The 22,537-nt window shown below is 32.7% G+C and overlaps 4 protein-coding genes across 12 annotated transcripts; 3 read left to right on the forward strand and 1 right to left on the reverse strand.

The window, feature by feature from the left end:
* The first annotated feature begins 730 nt into the window (after window positions 1-730).
* On the forward strand, window positions 731-5,451 carry LOC100801575 (adenylosuccinate lyase). Its single transcript, XM_003544081.5, has 9 exons — window positions 731-1,147; window positions 1,282-1,497; window positions 1,602-1,784; window positions 2,025-2,246; window positions 2,589-2,705; window positions 2,798-2,941; window positions 3,769-3,870; window positions 4,163-4,231; window positions 5,152-5,451. The coding sequence occupies exons 1-9, from the start codon at window positions 833-835 to the stop codon at window positions 5,380-5,382; spliced, it is 1,599 nt and encodes a 532-aa protein (XP_003544129.1). The 5' UTR covers window positions 731-832; the 3' UTR covers window positions 5,383-5,451.
* A 1,408-nt stretch (window positions 5,452-6,859) lies between these two features.
* On the forward strand, window positions 6,860-9,969 carry LOC100802632 (uncharacterized protein At2g39920). 6 transcript variants are annotated; one of them, XM_014767174.3, is made up of 5 exons: window positions 6,860-7,246; window positions 7,704-7,858; window positions 8,169-8,616; window positions 9,085-9,270; window positions 9,606-9,969. In XM_014767174.3, exons 2-5 carry the CDS (start codon window positions 7,792-7,794, stop codon window positions 9,808-9,810), a joined length of 906 nt encoding a protein of 301 aa, XP_014622660.1. In that variant the 5' UTR covers window positions 6,860-7,246; window positions 7,704-7,791; the 3' UTR covers window positions 9,811-9,969. The 6 variants fall into 6 exon arrangements, with proteins under 6 accessions (XP_014622660.1, XP_006595875.1, XP_006595874.1 ...); XM_006595812.4 differs by having other exon boundaries at window positions 7,704-7,846; window positions 9,082-9,270; XM_006595811.4 differs by having other exon boundaries at window positions 6,874-7,246; window positions 9,082-9,270.
* A 2,318-nt stretch (window positions 9,970-12,287) lies between these two features.
* LOC100807765 (LIM domain-containing protein WLIM2b) lies at window positions 12,288-15,059 on the forward strand. 4 transcript variants are annotated; one of them, XM_014766922.2, is made up of 7 exons: window positions 12,288-12,473; window positions 12,600-12,703; window positions 12,835-13,001; window positions 13,318-13,417; window positions 13,510-13,544; window positions 13,660-13,749; window positions 14,661-15,059. In XM_014766922.2, the coding sequence occupies exons 3-7, from the start codon at window positions 12,867-12,869 to the stop codon at window positions 14,868-14,870; spliced, it is 570 nt and encodes a 189-aa protein (XP_014622408.1). In that variant the 5' UTR covers window positions 12,288-12,473; window positions 12,600-12,703; window positions 12,835-12,866; the 3' UTR covers window positions 14,871-15,059. The 4 variants fall into 4 exon arrangements, with proteins under 4 accessions (XP_014622408.1, XP_040865268.1, XP_014622407.1 ...); XM_014766921.2 differs by having other exon boundaries at window positions 12,313-12,498; XM_006595813.3 differs by having other exon boundaries at window positions 12,313-12,703.
* Window positions 15,060-15,632: 573 nt separating this feature from the next.
* On the reverse strand, window positions 15,633-19,204 carry LOC100806704 (probable sugar phosphate/phosphate translocator At3g11320). Its single transcript, XM_003544086.5, has 4 exons — window positions 18,429-19,204; window positions 17,447-17,550; window positions 17,116-17,344; window positions 15,633-16,209 (listed from the first exon to the last, which is right to left on the reverse strand). The coding sequence occupies exons 1-4, from the start codon at window positions 18,867-18,869 to the stop codon at window positions 16,063-16,065; spliced, it is 921 nt and encodes a 306-aa protein (XP_003544134.1). The 5' UTR covers window positions 18,870-19,204; the 3' UTR covers window positions 15,633-16,062.
* Window positions 19,205-22,537: the final 3,333 nt, after the last annotated feature.

The raw sequence follows: 22,537 nt of genomic DNA on the forward strand, positions 1-22,537 counted from the left end.
TCTTTTAATCTATCAGTTTTTAACATCTTTAATACTAATTTGAATTTAAATATTTTTTTAAATATCAATTAATATAAAATGACTATCATTATTGACACAACAAATTATAATATAATAATTATATCATATCTTTAATATCTTGGTCACCAAATGGACTTAAGTTAATTTTGGGCTTTACGTTTACTTCACACCTACAATTAGCCTCGGAGAATCATTTTAGTTATAATCTTTTTAAATTTTCCAATTCGGAAGGGTCAGCTTAGCTTTATTTTTGAACAAGACTGATTTGGAATAAAAGGATAAAATAAATTCAAATAATAAAAATAAGAATTGTGGGGAACAACACGGTTGAGTTTATTGCATATGATCTGTATAAGTAAATATTTATTTTATAAACTAAAATTCATGATAAATAAAAATAAATAATCTTGAACATATGAATTATATTAGTGTTTAAATTGTAAAATACACATGATAAATATTTATTTTATATAATTAAAATTTATAATAAATAAATACTTGCATATAAAAATTATATTGTAATTAAATTTATAATAAATAAATATTTTTTGGAATATAGATTATGTTTTAAATTTAAAATAAATATTTTTTATCTAGTAATGTTTTTTAGAAAAATATATTGAAATTTTACTTAAAAATAAATAAAAAATGATATATTAAAAAAAGATATTATTTAAAATCACTATTGTTATTTTTGTTAAATCCTCTCATGTTTTGTGGTTTGTTTTACTAGGAAGACGAAGACGGGTTCTTCTGTTTGAAAGTGTGACTGCTTGACAGGGTTCTTCTGTTTCTTCCTCCAAAGCTTTTCATGGAGTTCGCGGCACTCTCTAACGCTACCCAACTTGGGGGCTTCAACCCCCTCAGAACCAACCTTCAAAGTTCTCTTCCTTTTCGGCATGCTTCTTTCCCTTCTTCCTCTCGCAGAGATTGCTCATGCAAAGCCCTTCTCAGCACCCGCACACCCACCTCTACCCACAACATGTTTGGACCCCATTCCACCGATTTTGAGCTCTCTGCTTTGACGGCTCTGTCCCCATTGGATGGTCGTTATTGGAGCAAAGTTAAGGAACTTGCTCCTTTTTTGAGTGAATATGGCTTAATCTACTTTCGGGTTCTTGTTGAGGTACCCTTTCGTTAATTCCCCTCTTTTCTGAGAGCCTTTTGATTAAAGTACCCTTTTTTGTTTTTTGTTTTGAATTTTCTCTTCTGTGTATTGTTGCTCTCTGATGTGGTATATGTGTGTGTGCTTCCTGTTAGATAAAATGGTTGCTGCAGCTGTCTGTAATTCCTGAAATTGTTGAGGTTCCCAGTTTCAGTGACGGTGCTAAATCTTTCTTACAAGGTCTGATTGATGACTTTAGTGTTGAGGATGCCTCGGAGGTTAAAAACATTGAGAGGGTCACGAATCATGATGTGAAAGCGGTGGAGTACTTCTTGAAACAGAAGTGTCAATCCAATGCTGAAGTGGCTAAGGTCGGGATTCACTTTTGTGTTTCTTTGTACTCTGAGGCTGTGCACTGCTTTACTGTTTTGATTAAGGGTTCTGATGGATTGTGTTATTCTAAACCTTTTCGCAGGTGCTTGAGTTTTTCCACTTTGCTTGCACATCTGAGGATATAAATAATCTTGCCCATGCCTTGATGCTGAAGGAAACAATGAATTCTGTCATGTTTCCTGTCATGGATAAAATAATGATTGCTTTGTGTGACGTGGCTAAAGATAATGCGGATGTTCCTATGCTTTCTCGCACTCATGGACAGGTATGTTCATTTGTGCATTTGTTGCATATTTTAAGAATCAATATATATTGTGGGATGTAATATTGGGCTATTGCAAATACTTTAACTTTGATGTGACAAACAATTGGATTGGTAGATAATTCCTTTTTAAACAGTTTTGCAATTCATTAGTGTTATTGTTCTTCCACTTTATTGGTTTTTAGTTCTTCATCTTTAAACAGTCGTGATTGACCTTTGCAATTTTTCTGCACTACTTACCAGCCAGCTTCACCAACTACTTTGGGAAAGGAAATGGCGATCTTTGCTGCAAGATTAAGCAGAGAAAGGAAAGATCTGTCTCAGGTTGAGATATTGGGGAAATTTGCTGGTGCAGTTGGAAATTACAATGCACATGTTGTTGCATATCCCAATGTTAACTGGCCTCACATTGCAGAACAGTTTGTACACTCTCTTGGATTAAGTTTTAATCCTTACGTTGCTCAGGTATGGTTTTACCTTTCCACTTTTTTATCTTTTTTTTCTGTTCAATTTTACCAGATCTTTGTGCAATTTTTTTTATAAAAAAAAACTGAATCATAAAATTTTAGACTTCTGCTATCTCTATTGGTATGTACATGTGCATTGTTTTAAATTTTTTCATCAATTGTCAATGAAGCCTGTGTTAGTTTTTTGGTTAGTTCTTCCCTTATATTATGATAGTTATATCTTGAGTACTTACACAATCAAAGCTAAGTTGACTTGTCATTTCATGATCATCTGATCATGCCAACTTGAGATGGTAACTTAATGTATGGTGCTGATTATATTACTCCACTTGGTTAACAGATTGAAACTCATGACTACATGGCAAAGCTTTTTCATTCGCTCATCCAGTTCAATAATATATTAATCGATTTTGATAGAGATGTGTGGGGCTATATATCTTTGGGTTACTTTAAGCAGGTGAGCTTTCTTATATGGTAAAATTAACCAGAGTATGGTGCTATACTTTAAGAGCAGCAATAATCTTTTCATTTACAAAACTTTTTATGCAGACCACTAAGGCTGGGGAGATTGGGTCATCAACTATGCCTCACAAAGTGAATCCTATTGATTTTGAGAACAGCGAAGGTAATCTAGGTGTAGCTAATGGAGGTCTGTCTCATCTAAGCATGAAGTTGCCGATTTCACGTTGGCAGGCAAGACCTCTTGATTTTGATTTCTTTTTTTGGTTTTATTCTGCTCATTTTGGTATTGCTATTATTCTACACTATGATGCCAAGAGGTTTTTACTAATATATCTTCTGGAAATTGGTTTGTGTAATTTTCTGTACACACACTGCCAAATTATATGCTGTGGAAAGTGTTACCAGAGCTATTGTTGTCCATAGTGTGATTTGGCTAGCTAGTGATTTGTATCATAACAAATGATTTTAAATCTTTTTTGTGACAAAATGATTTTAAATTTTACAATACATGAATGAATTGGTAAGCGTACGATTTAATATCATTGATACAAATCACACGATTTAATGATTCATTATTTTATTTTATTTTTTCACTTATCTTTCATCATTTCTCAAAGAAATTGAAAAGTAATATAAGCTAAAATTGTTAAATGAAAATGAAAATGAATTGAAGAGAAACACTACTGAGCTTATCCTATTTGATTATTTCACTACACTTTTTGGCACTCACTCATTCAATGCATGCATTCTATTTGGCTGTTTCATTGCTTTGTTTTCATCCTTCCTAAAATAGAGGCTTCACAAACTCATATAACTATAATTTTGCTTTATGAGACTTATGGCTAAGTTGCTTTATCTATTTCTAGTTTAAATTTTTCATATAAATGAGTGTTCAAGATTCAAAAATTATCTTGACAATTCACAGTTTGAATCTTTAGTTGATAACCTTGTTGTAATCTATTGACTTTTGAGCATAATTTAGTGTAGTTATAATCTAATTGTGATTAGCTCTTGGAAATAATTGTTGTTTTCTATATTCATTTTTTTCTTTTGTGTAGAGGGACTTGACTGATTCAACTGTCTTAAGGAACATGGGTATAGGTATAGGTCATTCTCTTCTTGCCTACAAAAGCACACTTCAAGGAATAGGGAAGCTTCAGGTATGCAGTGCAACATGGGATTGTTGCTTTTCTCCTACTATGTGCATGATTATCTTTCTTTTTTTTATTGGAAATATAGCATTATTAGATGATATATTTTGGTTATTGCAACTGTTTCTTTGACTGTAGTATAATGTTCATTTGAGCAAGATGCATGTACAAAGTTCCTATCACTGTCTATTTGCATAACTATAGAGCAAGTTTCTCTAGTTTTCTATTAAATCTAGAGGAAAGGCAGTAGGTTTTTGTATTTTTGTTGAGCTTTCTTGTCATATTTTAATTTACAATTTAGGTTAATGAAGCTCGCTTGAGTGAAGACTTGAACCAGTGCTGGGAGGTGCTTGCTGAACCAATTCAGACTGTAAGTATATGCTTCTGGCTTTATATGTTTATTTAGTTTAATCTATTTGCATTTTATATGGAATGCTTAAAATATAATGAAGTCTTGAGTTCTTTGTGGTGATGCTATTTACTTCATGGGGTTCAAGTATAAAAAAGAAGCAAATTAACTTGACTCTTTGAAGATAATATAATTTACTAGTTAATGCCCTTTGGGAGATGAAAGGTTGGCTCAATGATCTCAAGCTTTTATCATTTTCTTATCAAAACTGATTTCTAAAGTTAGCTTTTGAAGCATAACCAATGATCTGAAGCCTTTTTGCTAGTTAAATAGTATTTACGTAAGCATGTTTGAATTTAGACTCAATTTCTATGGAAATTGAATAACCTTTTAACTTAGCATCTTATCCAGACCTTGCTTGGAATGTGAAATGTCTTTTATTATTATTATTATATTCATAAAGATGCTGAGTAAGTTATATACGGGAGTGTGTTGTTTTAGGTTCGGTTAAGCAATGGGCATAAATTCTTATTGAGTAAAGGCATTACTCATTCAGAGAAAAAAAAAGGGAGGGGAGTAAAAAAAAAGGAAATGAGGGGACATAGAGTAAGTTAAGAAAAAATTATAACACCGTATGGCATTTGCTCAACTTGTTTAATTGCTTCTCCCTTATGGTTTCAGGTTTTTATCATATACTTCTGAAATTCCAAATGCTAATTGTAAAAATTTAGGCATTCTTGTATCAATGGTTATATATTGCTGGTCCCATGTTGAAACAATTTTTCTTTTCTGTTAGAAATTTTCTAAATTTGTAAAGTTACTGGCGTTTATGAATGAAATGCCCTCATTTATGCTGGATTCATGTGTACTTCTCTGATGTTGCTTGCTGTCCCCCCCTCCCCCTAAAATTCTACTATCATCATTTTGCAAATTTTATTCAGGTTATGCGAAGATATGGTGTTCCTGAGCCTTATGAGAAGTTAAAAGAACTAACCAGAGGAAGAGCAGTTACCAAAGAGAGCATAAGAGATTTCATTGAAGGCTTAGATATTCCAGAAGAAGCAAAGAATAATCTGTTGAAGTTAACACCTGATACTTATGTTGGAGCAGCTGTTGAATTGGCTAGAACAGTGGAAAATGTGGTTAATACTGTGATTGGAATAAAGATCTAGGAAATAAACAAGTGGTTGAAGCAGTTTGCTTGAGATATTAATGAGTTGATGAGACTATTGGCAAGGCAATTTTGCATCCTCACCACCATTGACCAAATGGCTATTAGTTGATATATGAACTTTTAAATAAGACGTTCCATTGGGGAAAAAGGGAGAAAAAAAATTATATTCCCTGATTTTAAAACTATTTTGACATAGAATGGTGTTAAGGATTTTTTAACATAGGGAACTTGTACTGTACGAGTTTAAAGTGCCAGACCTGAATATTAAAATAGGGGTCTGATGAAGCATACAAATATCGTGAGTATTTTACAGGCATTTGAAAATTATATTTCTCCCTTCAGGTGAGTTTAATAAACACAACCTGGGTTCTTTAAAAGAATTTAATTGGAATTTGATTATAGTGTAAAGGTATTTTATCCTGCAATCAAATATTAAAGGTTGGAATTTACTGTTGGTCGATTTCATTTTCCTGTAAGCTCTTAGTAATAGCAATTTGTCAATGATCGTTTACTAAAGAGAACAAACAAAAGTAAGCTTAATAAATTTTATATAAATAATGATGGAACCTGTAATAATTTTTCATTTTTCTTTTATAATGTAAAAAGGAACGTGAGACTATTCAAATGTTTACTGATTTCTGCATCTTGCAAATATTCCACTAATATTTGGTTAAAAAAATAGTTTCCAGCATGTTTTTTTCAATATTATTTTTTATATATAATTTTTAAATTTTGGATGTTATTTTATATTAGTTGCATTTGCATCCAATAACTTAGGCTCATTCTGCATTATTGAGTCAGCTCGTGATTGTATCTAATTATGACAAAGAAGAGACGGTGTTGTTAAGTTAGTATTTTAATGTGATTAATTAATTAATTACTTGTAAGAGTTAGTAAAAGGACAGCATTAGTTGATAATTTTAATGTGTGAAATCTGTTTTTATTAGTAAGCATGGTCTTAAAGGTTGCAACCTCTATGATTGCTCCAAGCGACTATTCTATTATTGTGCATTATTTTTTTTTCTTTTATTACGTGGGACTCGAATCTAGAATCTAGCTAGCCACTAATAACTTTACCCCACACCAACCTGACTCATGTGCTATGGACGCCAAGTGGGGCTTATGTGCGTAATTTCTCAGTCTTGAATGCAACCTGCGACAGTGACACGTATCTAACAATATCAATAATATTACATGTTCTCACAACATCGTACTTTGCTAGTGTTTAACTTTGTTACGCTAATCCCACTAAAAGAAAAAAAAAAAAAAACTTTATTAGGCTATTGGAGTTGGACAAAATTAATAATTTCAGTTGGGTATATTTATCTTCTGGAAAATGACAGAGTAGGAAAACAAATTTGAAGTGTTGTTTTGTTACAATTTGATTGGTGACAGAGTAGGAAAACAAATGACAGAGTATGAATATACGCACCGTAATTGAATAAACCACCAATTCGTTGCTTTTTATCCCTAACAAAGGATAAAAGATAAAGGAAAAGATTATTATTATTATTATGGTTACAGTGACTTCACTGTTCTCTCAATGAAATTATTTCACTCCTCAATCATGTAATAACACATTAAATAAATAGATCAAGCATTACAATGGCGAAATATCTGTCCTGTGGCACTCTTGATCTATATACCATTCCAGTCAACTTCTTTTTTCTTCCATAATTCCCTTTGGCGTGTAATAATGCCTTTCTCGTGTGCTGTTTTCTCTCACTGCCTTCCCAAATCACCAATTTAACAGCATACATTCACAAGACGGTTGATTTGCTTGTCTTGTGTTAAATCTCTTAACAGGATTTGGGTTTTGAAGCTTACTGGGATGTAACAAACAGAAACAGCTTTCTTTTTGGGTCAGTCTCTACTTTTTCTCTTTGACTTTTGTTTTGAATCAATTTGAGTTGTTTGCTGTGTGCTGTGTGATTGGGAACCAATGTGGTTAGGAACTTATGGACACCCCAGATCGTGTGCCAGCTGAAAGTTTTATCTAACACAACTTACATCTTTTATATTCTGTAAATTTTAAGGTTCATTTATTCAGTAATAGAATCAGGTGATTCAGTGGTGGGACAATTCTGATGACTTCTTCCCCCTCTCCCCATCCCTTGAAATGTGTAATTTTCAGAAAAACTTGGGAAGGGCTAGAAAGAGAGAAAGTGTGTGTGTGAGAGAGAGAGAGAAGGTGTTGAGTTTTCACTGTATTTGCTTGTAACTTCTGATTATGCCAAAAGTAGAATGCATAGCAATCCAATCGCATCAGTTGAGACTGATATTATGAATGATGACCAAGTTTTTTGTCTAAAATTTCAGGATGCCCCTTTGATTTCTGGTTCTGGACACAAGCTGTAGGTGTTACTTCAACTGGATTCTGGATAGATATTAGATACAGCTTGAAGTTATGTCTGCTTATGGCCATCAAATGGAGCAGATGTATTCTGCACGGAGTCTCTCAGGTGGTGGTTCTGGTATGTAATGCCAGCTTTGTCACTCTTGGACTCTAAATGAATAAGAAATATTATCATGTATAGTAGATCCCACCCATGTATATATTCAATGTATTGGAAACATAAAAAGTATTCAATACTTCATCTTGTAAGAGAATTTGCACAAGAATGTTGTAGGAGAATTTAGAATTATTTAATGTTTAATCACATTGGAAGCCAGATAATACAGAGCTTGTTCCCATCTATCTTATCTTTCAGCTATGATTACGCTTCGAAATTATTATTTTAGAATGATTTGGATGATTATTTATCCGGTTTCTTTCCTGGTTAGAGTTGAGGAGGAGCAGTTTTGTGTTGGAATCAGGATTCTATATCACATCCTTTGTCGCCACCATCTTTGTTGCTGCATTAGCCGCTGCAGGACTTCTATTGATTACTTTATTGGTTTCACTTGCAATGATGCTGCAATCTTGTCAAAGTAGCCATGCTGGAATCATTGAGCTTCAGAATATAAATGATCAGTACAATTATTGCAAGGTTTATTCTCTGCATGTTAAGCTCAATAACTTGGAAGGACATAATTTTCCTAGCCTCTGCAAGGACCTGGCTATGAAGTATATCAAGGGAGGTCAATATGCTAGAGACTTGGATTCAACCAAGTCTGTGATTGAGGATTACTTCAACAGTGTTAGACCATCAGATGATGGTCTTGATGTGGTGTTGATAGACATAGATGGCATCTTTCCACCAAATCCCCATTCTTCCAATTTATTTAAAAGGTAATCTTATCATCCATCTTATCCCCGGTGTTGAGGGCATAATCTCACCGAAGGAGGAATCTTATATCTAGTGGTTCAGTTTTAGGTATCTGTAAAAGAAATTCTACTTTCTAAACATAATACATCCCCCCACTTTGAAGAAATTCTTGTGGTGGCATGTAATCTCAATCTTGATGGATTTTGTCATTTATTTTTGTAAATCCCCATTTATGTTCCCCAATTATAGATAATATAAAAATTGGATAAAGCTCAGATCATGGACAGCTGGAATTATGGTGTCCAAAATTTTTATGTAAACTATTTGTTACTCCAACTTATCAATTTACCCCAAATATTTTTTGTGCACAACCCCCTTGTTGTTATGTATTTTTAAAGTAGGTTATCCAACTTGATGCAGATCTGCATATCTTTTTGGCTGTAACTTGATATGGTTTTCTTTTTGTTGTGTGATTTTCATGATAACAGCAGCATTAACAATTTTGTATTAGAGGCAAAGAATTTAAAGAGGATGCTTGTTTTAAGATTATACATGAACCTTCAAGCTGGTGGGTGGTCCATAATTTTGTTATCAAGAGAGCATGGAACACGCCAAAATGTCACCATCAGTCATCTTCTCTCCGCTGGATTTAGAGATTGGTCTTCCTTGATGATGAGGTATGTGTCACTAGTATTTATTATGTTCCTTTCGTATACCCAGGATAATGATTAAAGGAATATCTCAAATTCTGTTTGTTTAGACCTTATTATGGTAGATATCTAAACCTCACTATAAAAGAATATATACCCTTCTCTTACTTTTATGTCTTCTGAATTCTCAAATGATTTCAATGCTTATTAATTAACATTGTCGATGTGGATATTCCATTTTCTAATCTCTCTTTGAAATCTCCTGGATCCTATAACCATGTTTAAAATTGGTGGTCTTAAATTAAATTTTACCTTACAAACATCCCTTTCCCCACCAAAACAATAGCCAACCTATGATCTAGTTTTTGCAGTGAAGAAGATGAAGAATCTACCAAAGGGAATGAGTATTTTTCTAGGCAAAGGAATGTGATACAGACGAAGGGCTTCCGCATAAAAAGTATCATGAGCAGTCAAATGGATGCTTTGGCTGTTGCAGATAGAGGAATAAGATTTGTTTTGCTTCCGGACCCTATATTTGACAAGTTTGAGCAGCAAAAGAGAGCATAGATGCTGGATATATAATTGAATTTTTTGCTCACTAGTTTAATTCTCTGCATCTTCCATTGTTCATATTAGGGATGTTGTAATCACATGTCATTGTCTGCCAAAGACAAGTAGGTAACAGATTTGTTTTAATTGAACATAGCATTACTGCTTCTTAGATAATTCTATGACTCTTGGATATGCACATGCATGCATGTGCCGCTTATAAAAGAATTTTACTAAAATCTTAAATATAAATAAGTTTTTTATGAGTACTTAATAAAATTATTAATTATTTTCAATATAAAAGTATAAATGAAACTCTAACTTATGTTCATTTGGGTGCATTCTCACAATCTTAAAAAGAACCTGACACTTATATACACTTAAAATATGCATGGCAATAAGTTTCTTATGCAAGAGCAAATTTGAATTCGACTGATCCGAATAATAAAAACTTCCGTAAGCTGTTATCACAAAACCAAGGATTCCATGCATGTTCATACAAAGTAACATCGAGCTGCTATATTCATCTTCTTACAAACTATGAGCGCCCGGAATTACTTACGGATCGAGGAGAGGCTTTCAAATTTTAGAATATGGTGGGATCTATAGTTGTTAATTCATGTTTCTAATTTCCTCATCAGTAGTCATCATGCTGCACTAAGCCACTAGCACCAGACTCAGCTATCTCTGAATTTTATACTCATCAAACTTCAAAGTGATCATCATATAATTAAGGGAAACTTTGTTAAAAACTTTAAATAATTGTTTATTTTAATAAAATAAATCATTTTAGAACGTCTTTAACCTTTGAGGTAGTTTAGAACTTTAGATGGATTAATTTCTGATTTGCATTACAGATAAGGAGGGGATGGGACTAAATTCAACTTCACGATGCATGGCCTCTACAGAAACTTACCATTCACGCTCAATCAAAGTATATATATGTGTGTATAAGTTTTGCTGTGCAAATATACTGTTGGTATTGAAATATTTATAAAGCAAAATGTCTTGATAATGGAGTACAAAGGAGTATTATCCTTACAATTACATGAAGATAATACAGCAACCTACTTACATAAAATGCAATGAGAGCATAAACAAGATAAAGGATCTAGTCACCACTTAATCTCATAATAACTCATTAATTAAAATAGTTTTAAAGTTAGCCTTAATCCATAACTAACTCCTAATTTTAATCATTTTCATGCATTTATCAAAGTTCACGATACCAAAGTTGAAAATAATATAGTTCCCATACAACTATAAAGTCCATATATCATCATTGGAGCTTCCAGATGTTTTTGTATTTTCTATCTTTAGAGGGAGACTTTTACTTTTTTGTTTGTCTCTATGTTTGACCTTAGTCAAGGGACATTTTGAAGATATGTTTATCAAATTAATTATGCCGTGTTTATATTTTACTTGTATGTGGGAGGTGAAAGAGAAAGAATGTGTGTTGAAATCATTATGTTTTCCTGTTATTTAAAAACAGTAATGCATGTAACAATGGTGTATAATTAAGAAAATTGATAAGCAAAAATTACTTAACAAATTTCATTTGTACAACTTTCTTATAATTATATAAAAAAAAGTATATAAAATAAAATAAATAATGTAATAAAGTTATTAAAAAAAGAAAAGAAAAAAAGATATTAACAGATAAAGGATGACAAATCACGATACTCACTACTTTTGAATCAATCCATTCATGTGGTGAACATTCCCTAGTCATAATCCAATATGTTTTATTTAACAAAAGAACATAACACATTATCCCAATTTATATAAAAAATTTATTTTATTATTTTTATATAAATTTCTTAAAATAGAAAATAAAATAAAAATTCGACATCTATATATTAAAATAAATAAATCTATTTTTTAAGTCAAATGACCTTGTAAGTTTTCTTTCTCTCAAGATTGAAAACGAGAAAATTAAGTGTCATAACTGATATCATATGTATTTTTTAGCTATTATTTCATTTAAAATTAAAGGTCAACTTCAATTATTAAAATAAATTTTAAACCAAAAATAATATAAAATAGCATTTATGATAGTGTCCTTAATTAAGGTTTTTCCATTTTTTGTGTAAAAATATATATCAGACATGACAAAACAGCAAGCACATTTTGGAGGAGCTGAAGCATACCATGTGTGGTTAATAAAACTTATTGAAAAAGCAGCTAAAAAACATGTGCCCTGCCTTATAATATCACTGTAGTTAAGTTTTGTCATAATCAAAACTGTTTTACCTACTGGCCCTATCCGTCCAATTATTAAACCAGCCATTCATCCGTGATCACAGGGCTCTAATTTTATTTCTTTTCTTATGTGAAGTAGATTTTATTTCCATAGTTATGACATAAGCAAAGGTTTTCTGATATTTCATTTAGCAAAAGGTTTATTCTTTTTTTTTAGTAGTGATAAGACTAATGTTAAAGAAAGTGCAACATTTAAATTAAAAACCCATATAATTGTTTTTTTTTCACACATTAAAAACCCATATGCATTTCAATACTATAGACATAGATTGATCCAAACCTATGGGATACTTTCTCAAACTTTAGTTGTTGCTTATGGTCCTATGCACTTAATTGGTTTTGGGAGTAGACAAGAGCTGACAGTGGAGGCAGGAAAGATATCTAATATCTATATCCTATCTCCCAAATAGTAGTTTATGGTTAATACTATATTACTTGACACTGGTCATTACTCATCATCATTTGATTTGTTGTTATCAATCAATTTAATATATTCATATCCTTCCACCTGAGTTCTTAGTCCTGAATGTCCTTGTCTGTCTCAGTGTCTCTCTTCACAACCTCACCGATCTGCCATTTCTCACTCATAACAACTTTGTACAATTTGACTCGATATGTTGAAGTTTCTCTGCAGCTAAATTGACCAATCGTAAGATATTTATCTTTCACTTTGCCAACTGGGGTGGTTTTCAATTCATGTAGCAGCTGAGGTTATATTGTAAAGGTCTAATTAAGAAGCTACATTGTATTGGTTTGGGCATTTGGAATTGGTGGTGGTAGGTTTGGTGCACTTAGATCTAAAAGCTAGAAAGATGTCTTTTATTGGCACTCAACAAAAGTGCGAGGCTTGTGACAAAACAGTGTACCCCGTTGATCAGCTTTCTGCTGATGGCACTGCTTATCACAAAGCATGCTTCAAGTGCTCTCATTGCAAAGGAACCTTGAAGGTAGTTTTGCTTTTATTTTCTTTCATTTGTTTGCTTTTGTCATTTAGGCTGCATTATTGGTTTGATTTAATGCACTGTGAACATATTTCTTCATTCTCAAAATTTTGGTCTCTATTTCAAAAATCCTTGCCTTTTTTCAATGCTGGCAGCCGCTGACACATTATAAAAAATCCCACAAAAAAAAAAGAAAAACATTTAGAGAATGGGTAAGGTTACTTGATTGCTGCAATGCATTACTAGTTCTTATGATATTAAACAAATTTTGAGGTTAATTTTTGGGTATTTAACTTCTCACTTATAAATTTTCATGTTTCAGCTCAGCAACTATTCCTCCATGGAAGGTGTTCTATACTGTAAGCCTCATTATGAGCAACTCTTCAAGGAGACAGGATCTTTCAAGAAGAACTTCCAGTCACGTACGTCTTCTTCTTTTTCTTCTTCTTCTAGGTTAGATTTCTGTTTGTGATTTCTGAATCAGATTAATTGGTGATGATTTCAATTTGAACAGCTGCTAAGCAAGCTGTCAAAACAACTCCTGAGCTGGTAAAAATCTTGAATTTGGCTTTTTGAAACTTTGTTGGGAATGAGCAATTTAGAAATGGGTCTTATGACATTTGGTGTTTCTGCTTACACTGTTGGCATCTTTTGGTTATTCTAGACAAGGTCTCCTAGTAAAGCTGCTAGCATGTTTTCTGGGACCCAAGAAAAGTGTGCTACATGTGGCAAAACTGCTTATCCTTTGGAGAAGGTAGGATTCAGATATCTCATTAACAAATGGTTTGATGATATTCGTTGTAGGGGTCATGAACACCTCAGTTACATATTATATTGGTTATGAATAAGTGTTCACTGTTCATGCCCTAAGGACTAAGGACAGGGATCTTTATTAATATTCACATCTCCTCTTTCTCTAGTTCACTAGTTGTAATGTTGTATGATTTGTGAGTGACCAAAACATTTAGCATTCACTTGTCATTCTGAAAATTGAGGGGTTTAGTAGAGAGCATCAAGTTTATGTGAAAAGTCTCTTTGCTCCCTTCTTTGGAAATAACTCACTTAGTTTTGGGCTAAATTACCAGTTTGAAAAAACATACTAGTTTTACCATTTCTTCCAACGGTTTCAAACTATAGTATCAAATGTAGAAAGTTTGAAATCCATTATCAATATGTGGCCCATAAGTAGTAGACTTTGATACGGCTTCCTTGTTTCATGGGGAGAGTTGTTTGCAGAAATATCATTTCTGTTTAAGGAACTTCTTGGGTTCAGCTGAAAAATGTTTAGAGAAGAAATTGTATTTATATATTTTTCTGTCTTTAGACGTTGGTGAAGAGTATATTGTGTTTTAAATCATAATTGTCACAAGAGAACAAAAGTAGCATTTGGATTTGGCAGTAACTTATACCTGGTGACCTGATTTTGTTGGGTTGGTCGAAATTAGAGATGAGAACAAGTAGCTTTTAGTATTTTACATCAATGTCAAAGGTGCTTGGTTATAACTTATAAGGCAAGTAAGTAAGTGCGACTTCTGTCCATGTCAAATAAATAGTAAATAGTGATTCTAATTAGTCATTTGTTGCATGTTTGCACAGTTAGCCTGAATTAGAAGATTTAAATTTTCTGCTTGTCATGTATAAGTTTATCTCATGTTTTGAGTGTAGGTAACAGTGGAAGGTCAGGCCTATCACAAATCTTGTTTCAAATGTTCACATGGCAGCTGTCCCATAACTCCATCCAACTATGCAGCCCTGGAGGGCGTTTTGTATTGCAAGCACCATTTTTCCCAGCTTTTTAAGGAGAAAGGGAGCTATAATCATCTTATTAAATCTGCATCAATCAAACGGGAAGCAAACTCTGTTCCACAAGCTTGAGTCATGGTGTTGTCTTTTGTTGTTATTATCATCTTTGGAATAAGTGTTTGTGTTTTTTTCATTTTGATTCTACTTACCATGACAAGTTTCCTTCTTGTTCACTTTATATGTGGGTGTCGCTAGTGTGCAATTTACAGTGTGTGATGTATTTGACCAATGCACATTCAGTAATAATAGTGTGATTTGCAAGATGTCGCGTATCTGAAGTTCATGTATCCTCTCTTTTGAATCCACTGAAATTGTGGTATATCTAATTTAACACCAAATTGTGAAATACTCTGCATGAAAATAATAGGAAACAGATTTTACTTTAAATGGGTTTATCTAACTAAGATTAGCAGGGATTTAAAGTAATTTATCAAAATGTATTAAAGGTTTTGAAAAGAATACGCTACATTCAATGGGTTGTTTAAGGGTGTGTTTGAATACCAGTTCTTACATGTTACATTCAATGGAAAAGCTTCTCTCTTGATGAACTCAAATGAATGGACCTTTAATATATTGAAACGTAAATTCAAATACTCTATGTTATGTTTATGCATTTCTATACTATTTCCTGACGAGAGGGAAAAAAGGAAAAGAATAAGTTCAATAGTATCTTTTAAGTTTAATAATTCTGCGTTTTAAAATCAGTTTTGATGGTTTTGAAATTAATCTACAAAGCATTCATAGGTTTGCCACTTGTTCATAAAAACGAAAAACTAAAATCGCAAACAAAATGTATCAGACATGCAGAAGATTCCACACGAAAAAACTAAAAAGTTGCAAAGATCAATATATTAATTCATGTGCATGATGCTGTTGGCGCATCCCAGATACAAATTTTATCATCAATAAATAAATGTAAGCAATGTAAACAACAAATGAGTAGAGATCCTTCTACAACTCTTTCTTCAAAGAATAAATGACAAAAAGACATTCCTCGATTATATGCCAACATGGGTATATATTAGAGAGATCAGTCACTTATTGAAACTTTGTACTGTGGGCTATTTCTGCACAGGTACTAATACAATGGGGAACCCGTTTTTCCATGTAGGGCCAAAAATTTATATAGAGTCTGAAACATTCTGGTCATAATCATGATAACAAATTTGCCTCATGGTATCTGGAGGTTGTCCGCACAGAGATGAAAACAAATATAGGGATTTCACTGCTGATTTCCACAGAATCATGAATGACACCATCAGTATCACTTGCTTCGCTTTTTGGCTTCACTATAAAGTACAACTCCGAGGACTGTGAGTGAATAACCCATCATTCCTGTGACTGACACTGGGTTTCTAAATATCAGAATCGAAACTACTACTGCTACAGCCCCTTTAGCGTTCCCAAGTACCTGCAAGAGTAAAGAACCCACTCTTGGATTAATAGTTGTTAAAGCATGAACTTAACATAATTTTAAGCAAATATCAAATACTGGATTACAGGAAAAATGTACATATTGCCACTGATTAATTTATCCACATTTGAATCACACATATGGTGACAATTTAAACACCATTTAAAAAAGAAATAGCCTAGAAACTAATTTTAAATCCACAACACCTCCAAATAATAACTCCTACAGTTCTTAAAAAACTATATATCTATTAATCAACTTGGCCCAGAACTTAATCAATACCACCTGAAATGTCACTGAACAGTGAACACAGATAGCAACTCTAAGTCAAAAAATTAAAATTTACAGAGAATTTCACTAAATAATTTGGACACCATTAGCACTAGATGTCTGTCAATAGCAACAGAGGCATTTGAAAATACTGTCCTAGCACTAGTTTTAGAAATACAACATAAAATATTCAGCAGTAATCCACGGATTCATTTTCCAAGAGGTTTGAATTACTTATGAAATAGAAACTGGAAAACTAAGTACTCGAGAATTTTCAGAAAGTTGATTACTAGACAATCTAGAAACTCTTATGATAGGTAAATTTGCTTCCAAAGAATTTTATTTATAGAGAAATGAAAAAATAACAATGACAAGACACCAAGACAAATCACAACCACACGAAAATGACAGCACTAAAGGACATATGAAAGTGAACAAATAAAAAAATAAAACAAGAATTAGAATAAACAATAACATGCTGAATATAATATCTGTGAATTGACAATGAACTTGTGTATGACAAGCACAAAATTTTGATGTATCAACTAAAAAGACAGCAGATATGTTCATTTGAGTAAAATATTAAATTTAAAAAAACAAGGACATATGCCTATATGAATAAGTAAGGCATACCTGAAGGGTAAGAGCACTGGTATGTTTGGTGACCAAAAAATTGGTCAGGTTGACAAAATAAGCAAGTGCTGAATTAAATAGCAGATACCAAATGATCTTCACATCATCTCTGGCAAGAGCCAATGTAATACCTACCACATTTTCTTCCATTATAAGTGTAGCAGGAAGAAGGAAAACAACAGCAATTGGAGCCATGTAAAGAAGAAGGTTCATAGAATTCAACTTCTCTCTGATATAAGACAAGAAGGATATCAGTAGCTATTTAATATATATAATCTGACAACAGAAGAAAACAAAGTAATGAGGTAAATAGCATGTTCCTTATACACACCCTTCAGAAGAAAGCAAAATTCCTTGTAACACAGATTTTAAGGCACGTGCTGCAGTAGCTGCAATGCATACTATGAACCCAAATAAATGGAAGCTCGGCTCACCCTATAAGCAAGAAACAAAAGAACAAATACATCAGAAGCCATATATTATTTTTTTGTTTTTTACTCATCAATATCACTTGAATAATAATACATAAAAGGAAAAAATATCTAGCTCTGCTTAAGCTGTCTCTCTGCAAAGTTGAATTTGATTCATGACAATTTCCTAGTTTCTTTTCAAACAAATCAATCATCAAACTGAGGACACCAAATAAGTATACTGACAACCAAGAATGCTACACAACATAAATCAAGAATATGTCATTGAATATCACATAAAGCATGTCAGCTCTGCTTTCTCAAACAAACCTAAACCAGACATTTCTCTAAATAAAGTAAAATATAGGAGAACAAGTTCTTATGTACTATCCGAGTAACACACCACTTTACTGAAAAGTAAAAAACATTTCCAAATGGAGCAGCAGCATAACCCTACATTTTATGATCGTACAAGCAAGTGCCACCAATCAAAAACTCAAACCTCCAAAAATAACAGAGGTAAATCGTCTATATTCTATACACAAACAGTATCAAAGCTTTTACAGTCAATAGACGAAAAATCATCCTTACTATTTAAGACTTTTTAATATACTAGTTATTATAAAATACTGTATTTGGATAAAGGCGACTTCAACAAGATTTTTTATTTTTCATTATAAATAAATAATAAGTGGAACATATCTTCTTTAGTCTTTGAAGACTTGTTTGTAAGTGTCGGTGGTGCTATAATTGTAATTATAATATCATATCCCTCAATTAGCCAATAAGAAAACGAAAAAGATAATTTAAATTTATAATAATTTCATGAAAAAATAAAACAAACCGCCACAAACAAGCAAGAAAATTGCAATTAAGCAAGATCGGGGGATGGCGGCTTGTTACCCCGCTGGCAATGACGACGCCGGTGACGACGGGGACGAGGGTGAGATAGGTGAGCCAGGCCTCGCGCTTGAAGGTCATGATGTAAGCGAAGACGGCGGTGAAGAAGGGGGTGGTGGCGCCGACGGCCTGGTTGAAAGACACAGGAAGGTAGCGGAGGGAGACATTGCCGAAGACGACGGAGACGCAGAAGACGAGGCTGAGGGCGGCGATCTTGAGGAACTGGAGGCGGGAGCGGATGGTCTGCATGGGGACCATCTTGAGCCAGGCGATGGCAACGTAGCTAAAGAGGGAGCAGGCGGTCATGTGGCACATGGTGAGGAAGATAGGATACTTGAAGCCATAGTTGCTGAGAAGGTACTTGTTGAGGAGCAGTACCCCAATGTTGGAGGAGTACCACGCCGACACCAGTCCGATCGTGAAGAGACGGCTTGAGGACTTCATTTCCGTCACGCCGCCACCGCGGATCTGAGAGGCTTTGGCTTAATAATATGAGCCTGCTCCATGGATCTGAGAATCCGCTCCGGAGAAGAACAACATCGCCACCCACGACGGAGGATTAAGAAATTAAGAACAATACTCTCTCTTCGATTGTATTTAAAAGCGTAGGGAGTGATTTTGATGAATGAATTGATGAGAAAGGTAAAAGCGCGTGTGTATTCCAACAGGAACAGGGACCTACCTCACTGCCGCTCGTTTCTTTTATTCTTTTTCTTCGCTTTTATTTCGGGTATGACGGGAAATAATATAAATAAACGGGGTAGGTGATGTTATGTTACGGAAACAATCGCCTTTTATTTTCTCATCTATTAAAAGAAACTTTAATTAAGTTTTTTATATTTAAAAAATAAATCATTTTTATATTATTATCTAATATTTATTTTTTTAATTAAGTGTATGAAAAAAATTTATGTTTAAATTTATTATTGTTAGTTCATTTTTGTCAATTATTATTGTGACAAACAGAATGTTACGTTATCACGCTATATTAGTGTTACATTATTTTTTATTATTTTAATTTTTTTCTCTTTCCGCTTCCCCTTCTTCTCCTTCTCCTTTTCTCTTTCTTTTTCTTCTTCCCTTTCTTCTTGATCGTGCCGTTGCCATCCTCTATTGTCGGCTCCTCCAATCGCTCCAGCACATCGTCCTCCTCATCAGAGTACCCAGATCTCCAACCATCTAAAGCGCATGCGAATATAACATCCTCTTTTTGTGGGTGAAAAACATCCTCATGATCGTCATAATCCTCAAGGGTCTCACCAGAGGTGGTGCTAGTGTCAGCAAGGAGAGAATCCATGTCAGAGGCCTCGTCAACAATTCATAAGAGGCGCATGTAGGCCTCGCAGGGGGTAACTTTATTTTATCTTTAAGTATTTATTGTAATTGTATATTCAAAATCGATATTGCCACCACTCAATAAATTAAAACAACATCACATCAATTGATCCATGGTTTAATGATCCTAAGACCTAAGACTATGTTTGATAAGGCCTTTGAGGAGCTTACAAACTCCTTTGACTAGCTTATAAATTGCTTTAATCAAAATAAGCTTATTTGGTACAAAGCTTATTTTAATAACTTATTTTTCATGAACTACTTGAAGTAACTTATTTCGATAAGTTACTTGAAGTAACTTATGAAAAATAAGCTAACTTAAAAGCTATTAATTTTTTTTTTGTTCTCAATTTGATCCTTACTATTTAATTTGAACTTATGCTTTACTCTTTTATTCAATTTCAAAAATATTTTATTTATTTTTAAATATTTGAAAAATATCTCTTATCTAATTTATCACTCTTACACGCATATGACAATTAACTCATCATTGTCATATCACACTATTTCCTAAAGTTATAAATTATTTTAATCGTATAAATTTTACAATTATTTGTCAAATTATTTTTCTATTTTTTAATTATATAACTTAATTTAAATGAAATTTTAAATATATATAATTAGTTTTAAATATAATATCTAATTTGTATAATATTTCCTAGTTATGCAAGTGAAAGTGATACACGTCCAAGTTATTCATGTATAAATAAAAAAATAAATATTTAAGAAAATTATAAAGAAAAAATACTTTTATTTGTTTCAAAAATAATATTATTAATAAAGTATTTAAATGTAAAAATGATTTTGAACAATATAATTTTAATAAAAATTATTCTATAAAAAATATTGAATTCTACAATTTGAGTTCTTGAAAATTGGAACACTCTTCTGCCATGGAACTAGGGATGCGTTGGATGTATGTGGCAAAGTAACCTAATAGAACATGTTCCATTTTTTTATTTTTTAATTAATTAAAACACAATAAAAGTTACATGACCAAATTTGATAGAGGACTATTCAAAGAACATAAGAACCTATAAGCACTTCATGAGTTAAAAGGCCCAATGACAAGGTTCAAAGCCAAACTTCTACAAGAAGAGATGACCAAGAGAATCAAGGATGGACTACTCATCAAAGGCAAGGAAGAAGAAAATCACAAGGAGCTGAATTGGAACACGTTGAAGATTGTTGAACAACTTGCTTAGCCGCGTTAGCTCACTAAGCGCAATTTCAGCAATTAGGCTAAACGCAAATGTCTGGATTAGTGCAATTCCAACCCGAAGAGGAATTGGGCTTAACACAATTCCAACCCAAAGAGAAATTGGGCTTAGCACGAAGTGTCTAGCTTAGCACACACCTTTAGCATGAATTTACGAAAATTATTAATTTTTGTTTATTTGTGCAATGAACATGAGCTTGATGTAAATAGATCTTATTAGAGGCTTGATTATTTTCTTAAGCCTAGATCTATAAATTCTCAGAAACTCTTAATTGTAGGAACTTTTTGCATAATTGAAATTAAGGTTGTGCTTGTAGAGAAGTTAACATCTTCTTTGGTTTTTTTTACTGAAAACCAAATTGAATCTTATCAAGGAAGTTATTCCTTTGTGACAAATCTTCCTTTAACTTATCAATTATCTATGGATTGTGACATCGTTTTGTTCATCTTCTTCATCTTTTCTGTTTTTCTATCTTGTGTTCTTTGAAGATCAATAATGATATTCATAAATTTGCTCCCGAAATGATCAGGACCAAGTATTCATGGCTTAGATTGCATCAAATTTAAAAATTGCAATTGCTTGTCTGTGTAAAGGTGTTTTACACTGAAAGTGTACAAACATTCTTCTTTTTAAATTTGAGTTTTGAGAAACTCTCATCCCATGTCTCGTTAACTTGCAATAAATAGATTGTGATAAATTTTAAGATATACTTGAGTGTTACTTGGGTTCAAACATTGTAAAAAAGGTTACACTCACAAGATTTGTCTAAAAATGTGTGTTTTTTGTTTAGACACATTGGAATTCATGTAATCAAGATTCTAAAGGGGTTCTCAAACATGCACTTAATGTTGATAATGTTGATATAAGGTGGGTTTCAGTGTTTAGGAAAAAGTGAAAGAAGAAAAGAGGAAGAAAAAAACTATGGGTTTGAACTTTGAATCCTTAAATATTTATAATAAAATTAATAAATTAATATTTACCAATAATAATAAAAACTCTCGATAATGTTATACCCACCGTCGTTTTCTATTTTCTTTATGAATTAAGCATGCTTTGGGGTGGCGCAATTTGTGAAGAAAATTGGTTTCATGCAGAAACACCGGTCTGAAAGTTGGTACGGTCTGATTCTGGACCAAGTGGTGTAGGACCCTCACCTGACGCCAATTTACCACTGTAAGCGTGTGAAAGAAAAAGGAAAAATAGAGGAAGCGAAAATGACAGCGTTCATATCAAAATTGAATTCATGTAGTCATAATTAATGTACAACGACTTGATTAAGTAAACTATATCCAAGGAATTGTTTTTTTTAATTGAAATATACTTACAGTAAATCTAATTTTATACTATCATATATATGAAAATTTATTGATATTTATATTTTTTTTTAAATCATACTTGCTTAGTTAATTTAACAATATAAAAATTTGGTTAAATTGTATTTATAACTCTCAATATGAAATTTTAGTCTTCTAGTTTTTATTTCTATAGTTTTGGTCTTTCAATGTTATAAAATCTGAACCCATGATCTAATCCTTTTCTTTCACCATCTAAACCATT

This window comes from Glycine max, chromosome 14 (genome assembly GCF_000004515.6).
Source record: "Glycine max cultivar Williams 82 chromosome 14, Glycine_max_v4.0, whole genome shotgun sequence".
Classification (NCBI taxonomy): Eukaryota; Viridiplantae; Streptophyta; class Magnoliopsida; order Fabales; family Fabaceae; genus Glycine; species Glycine max.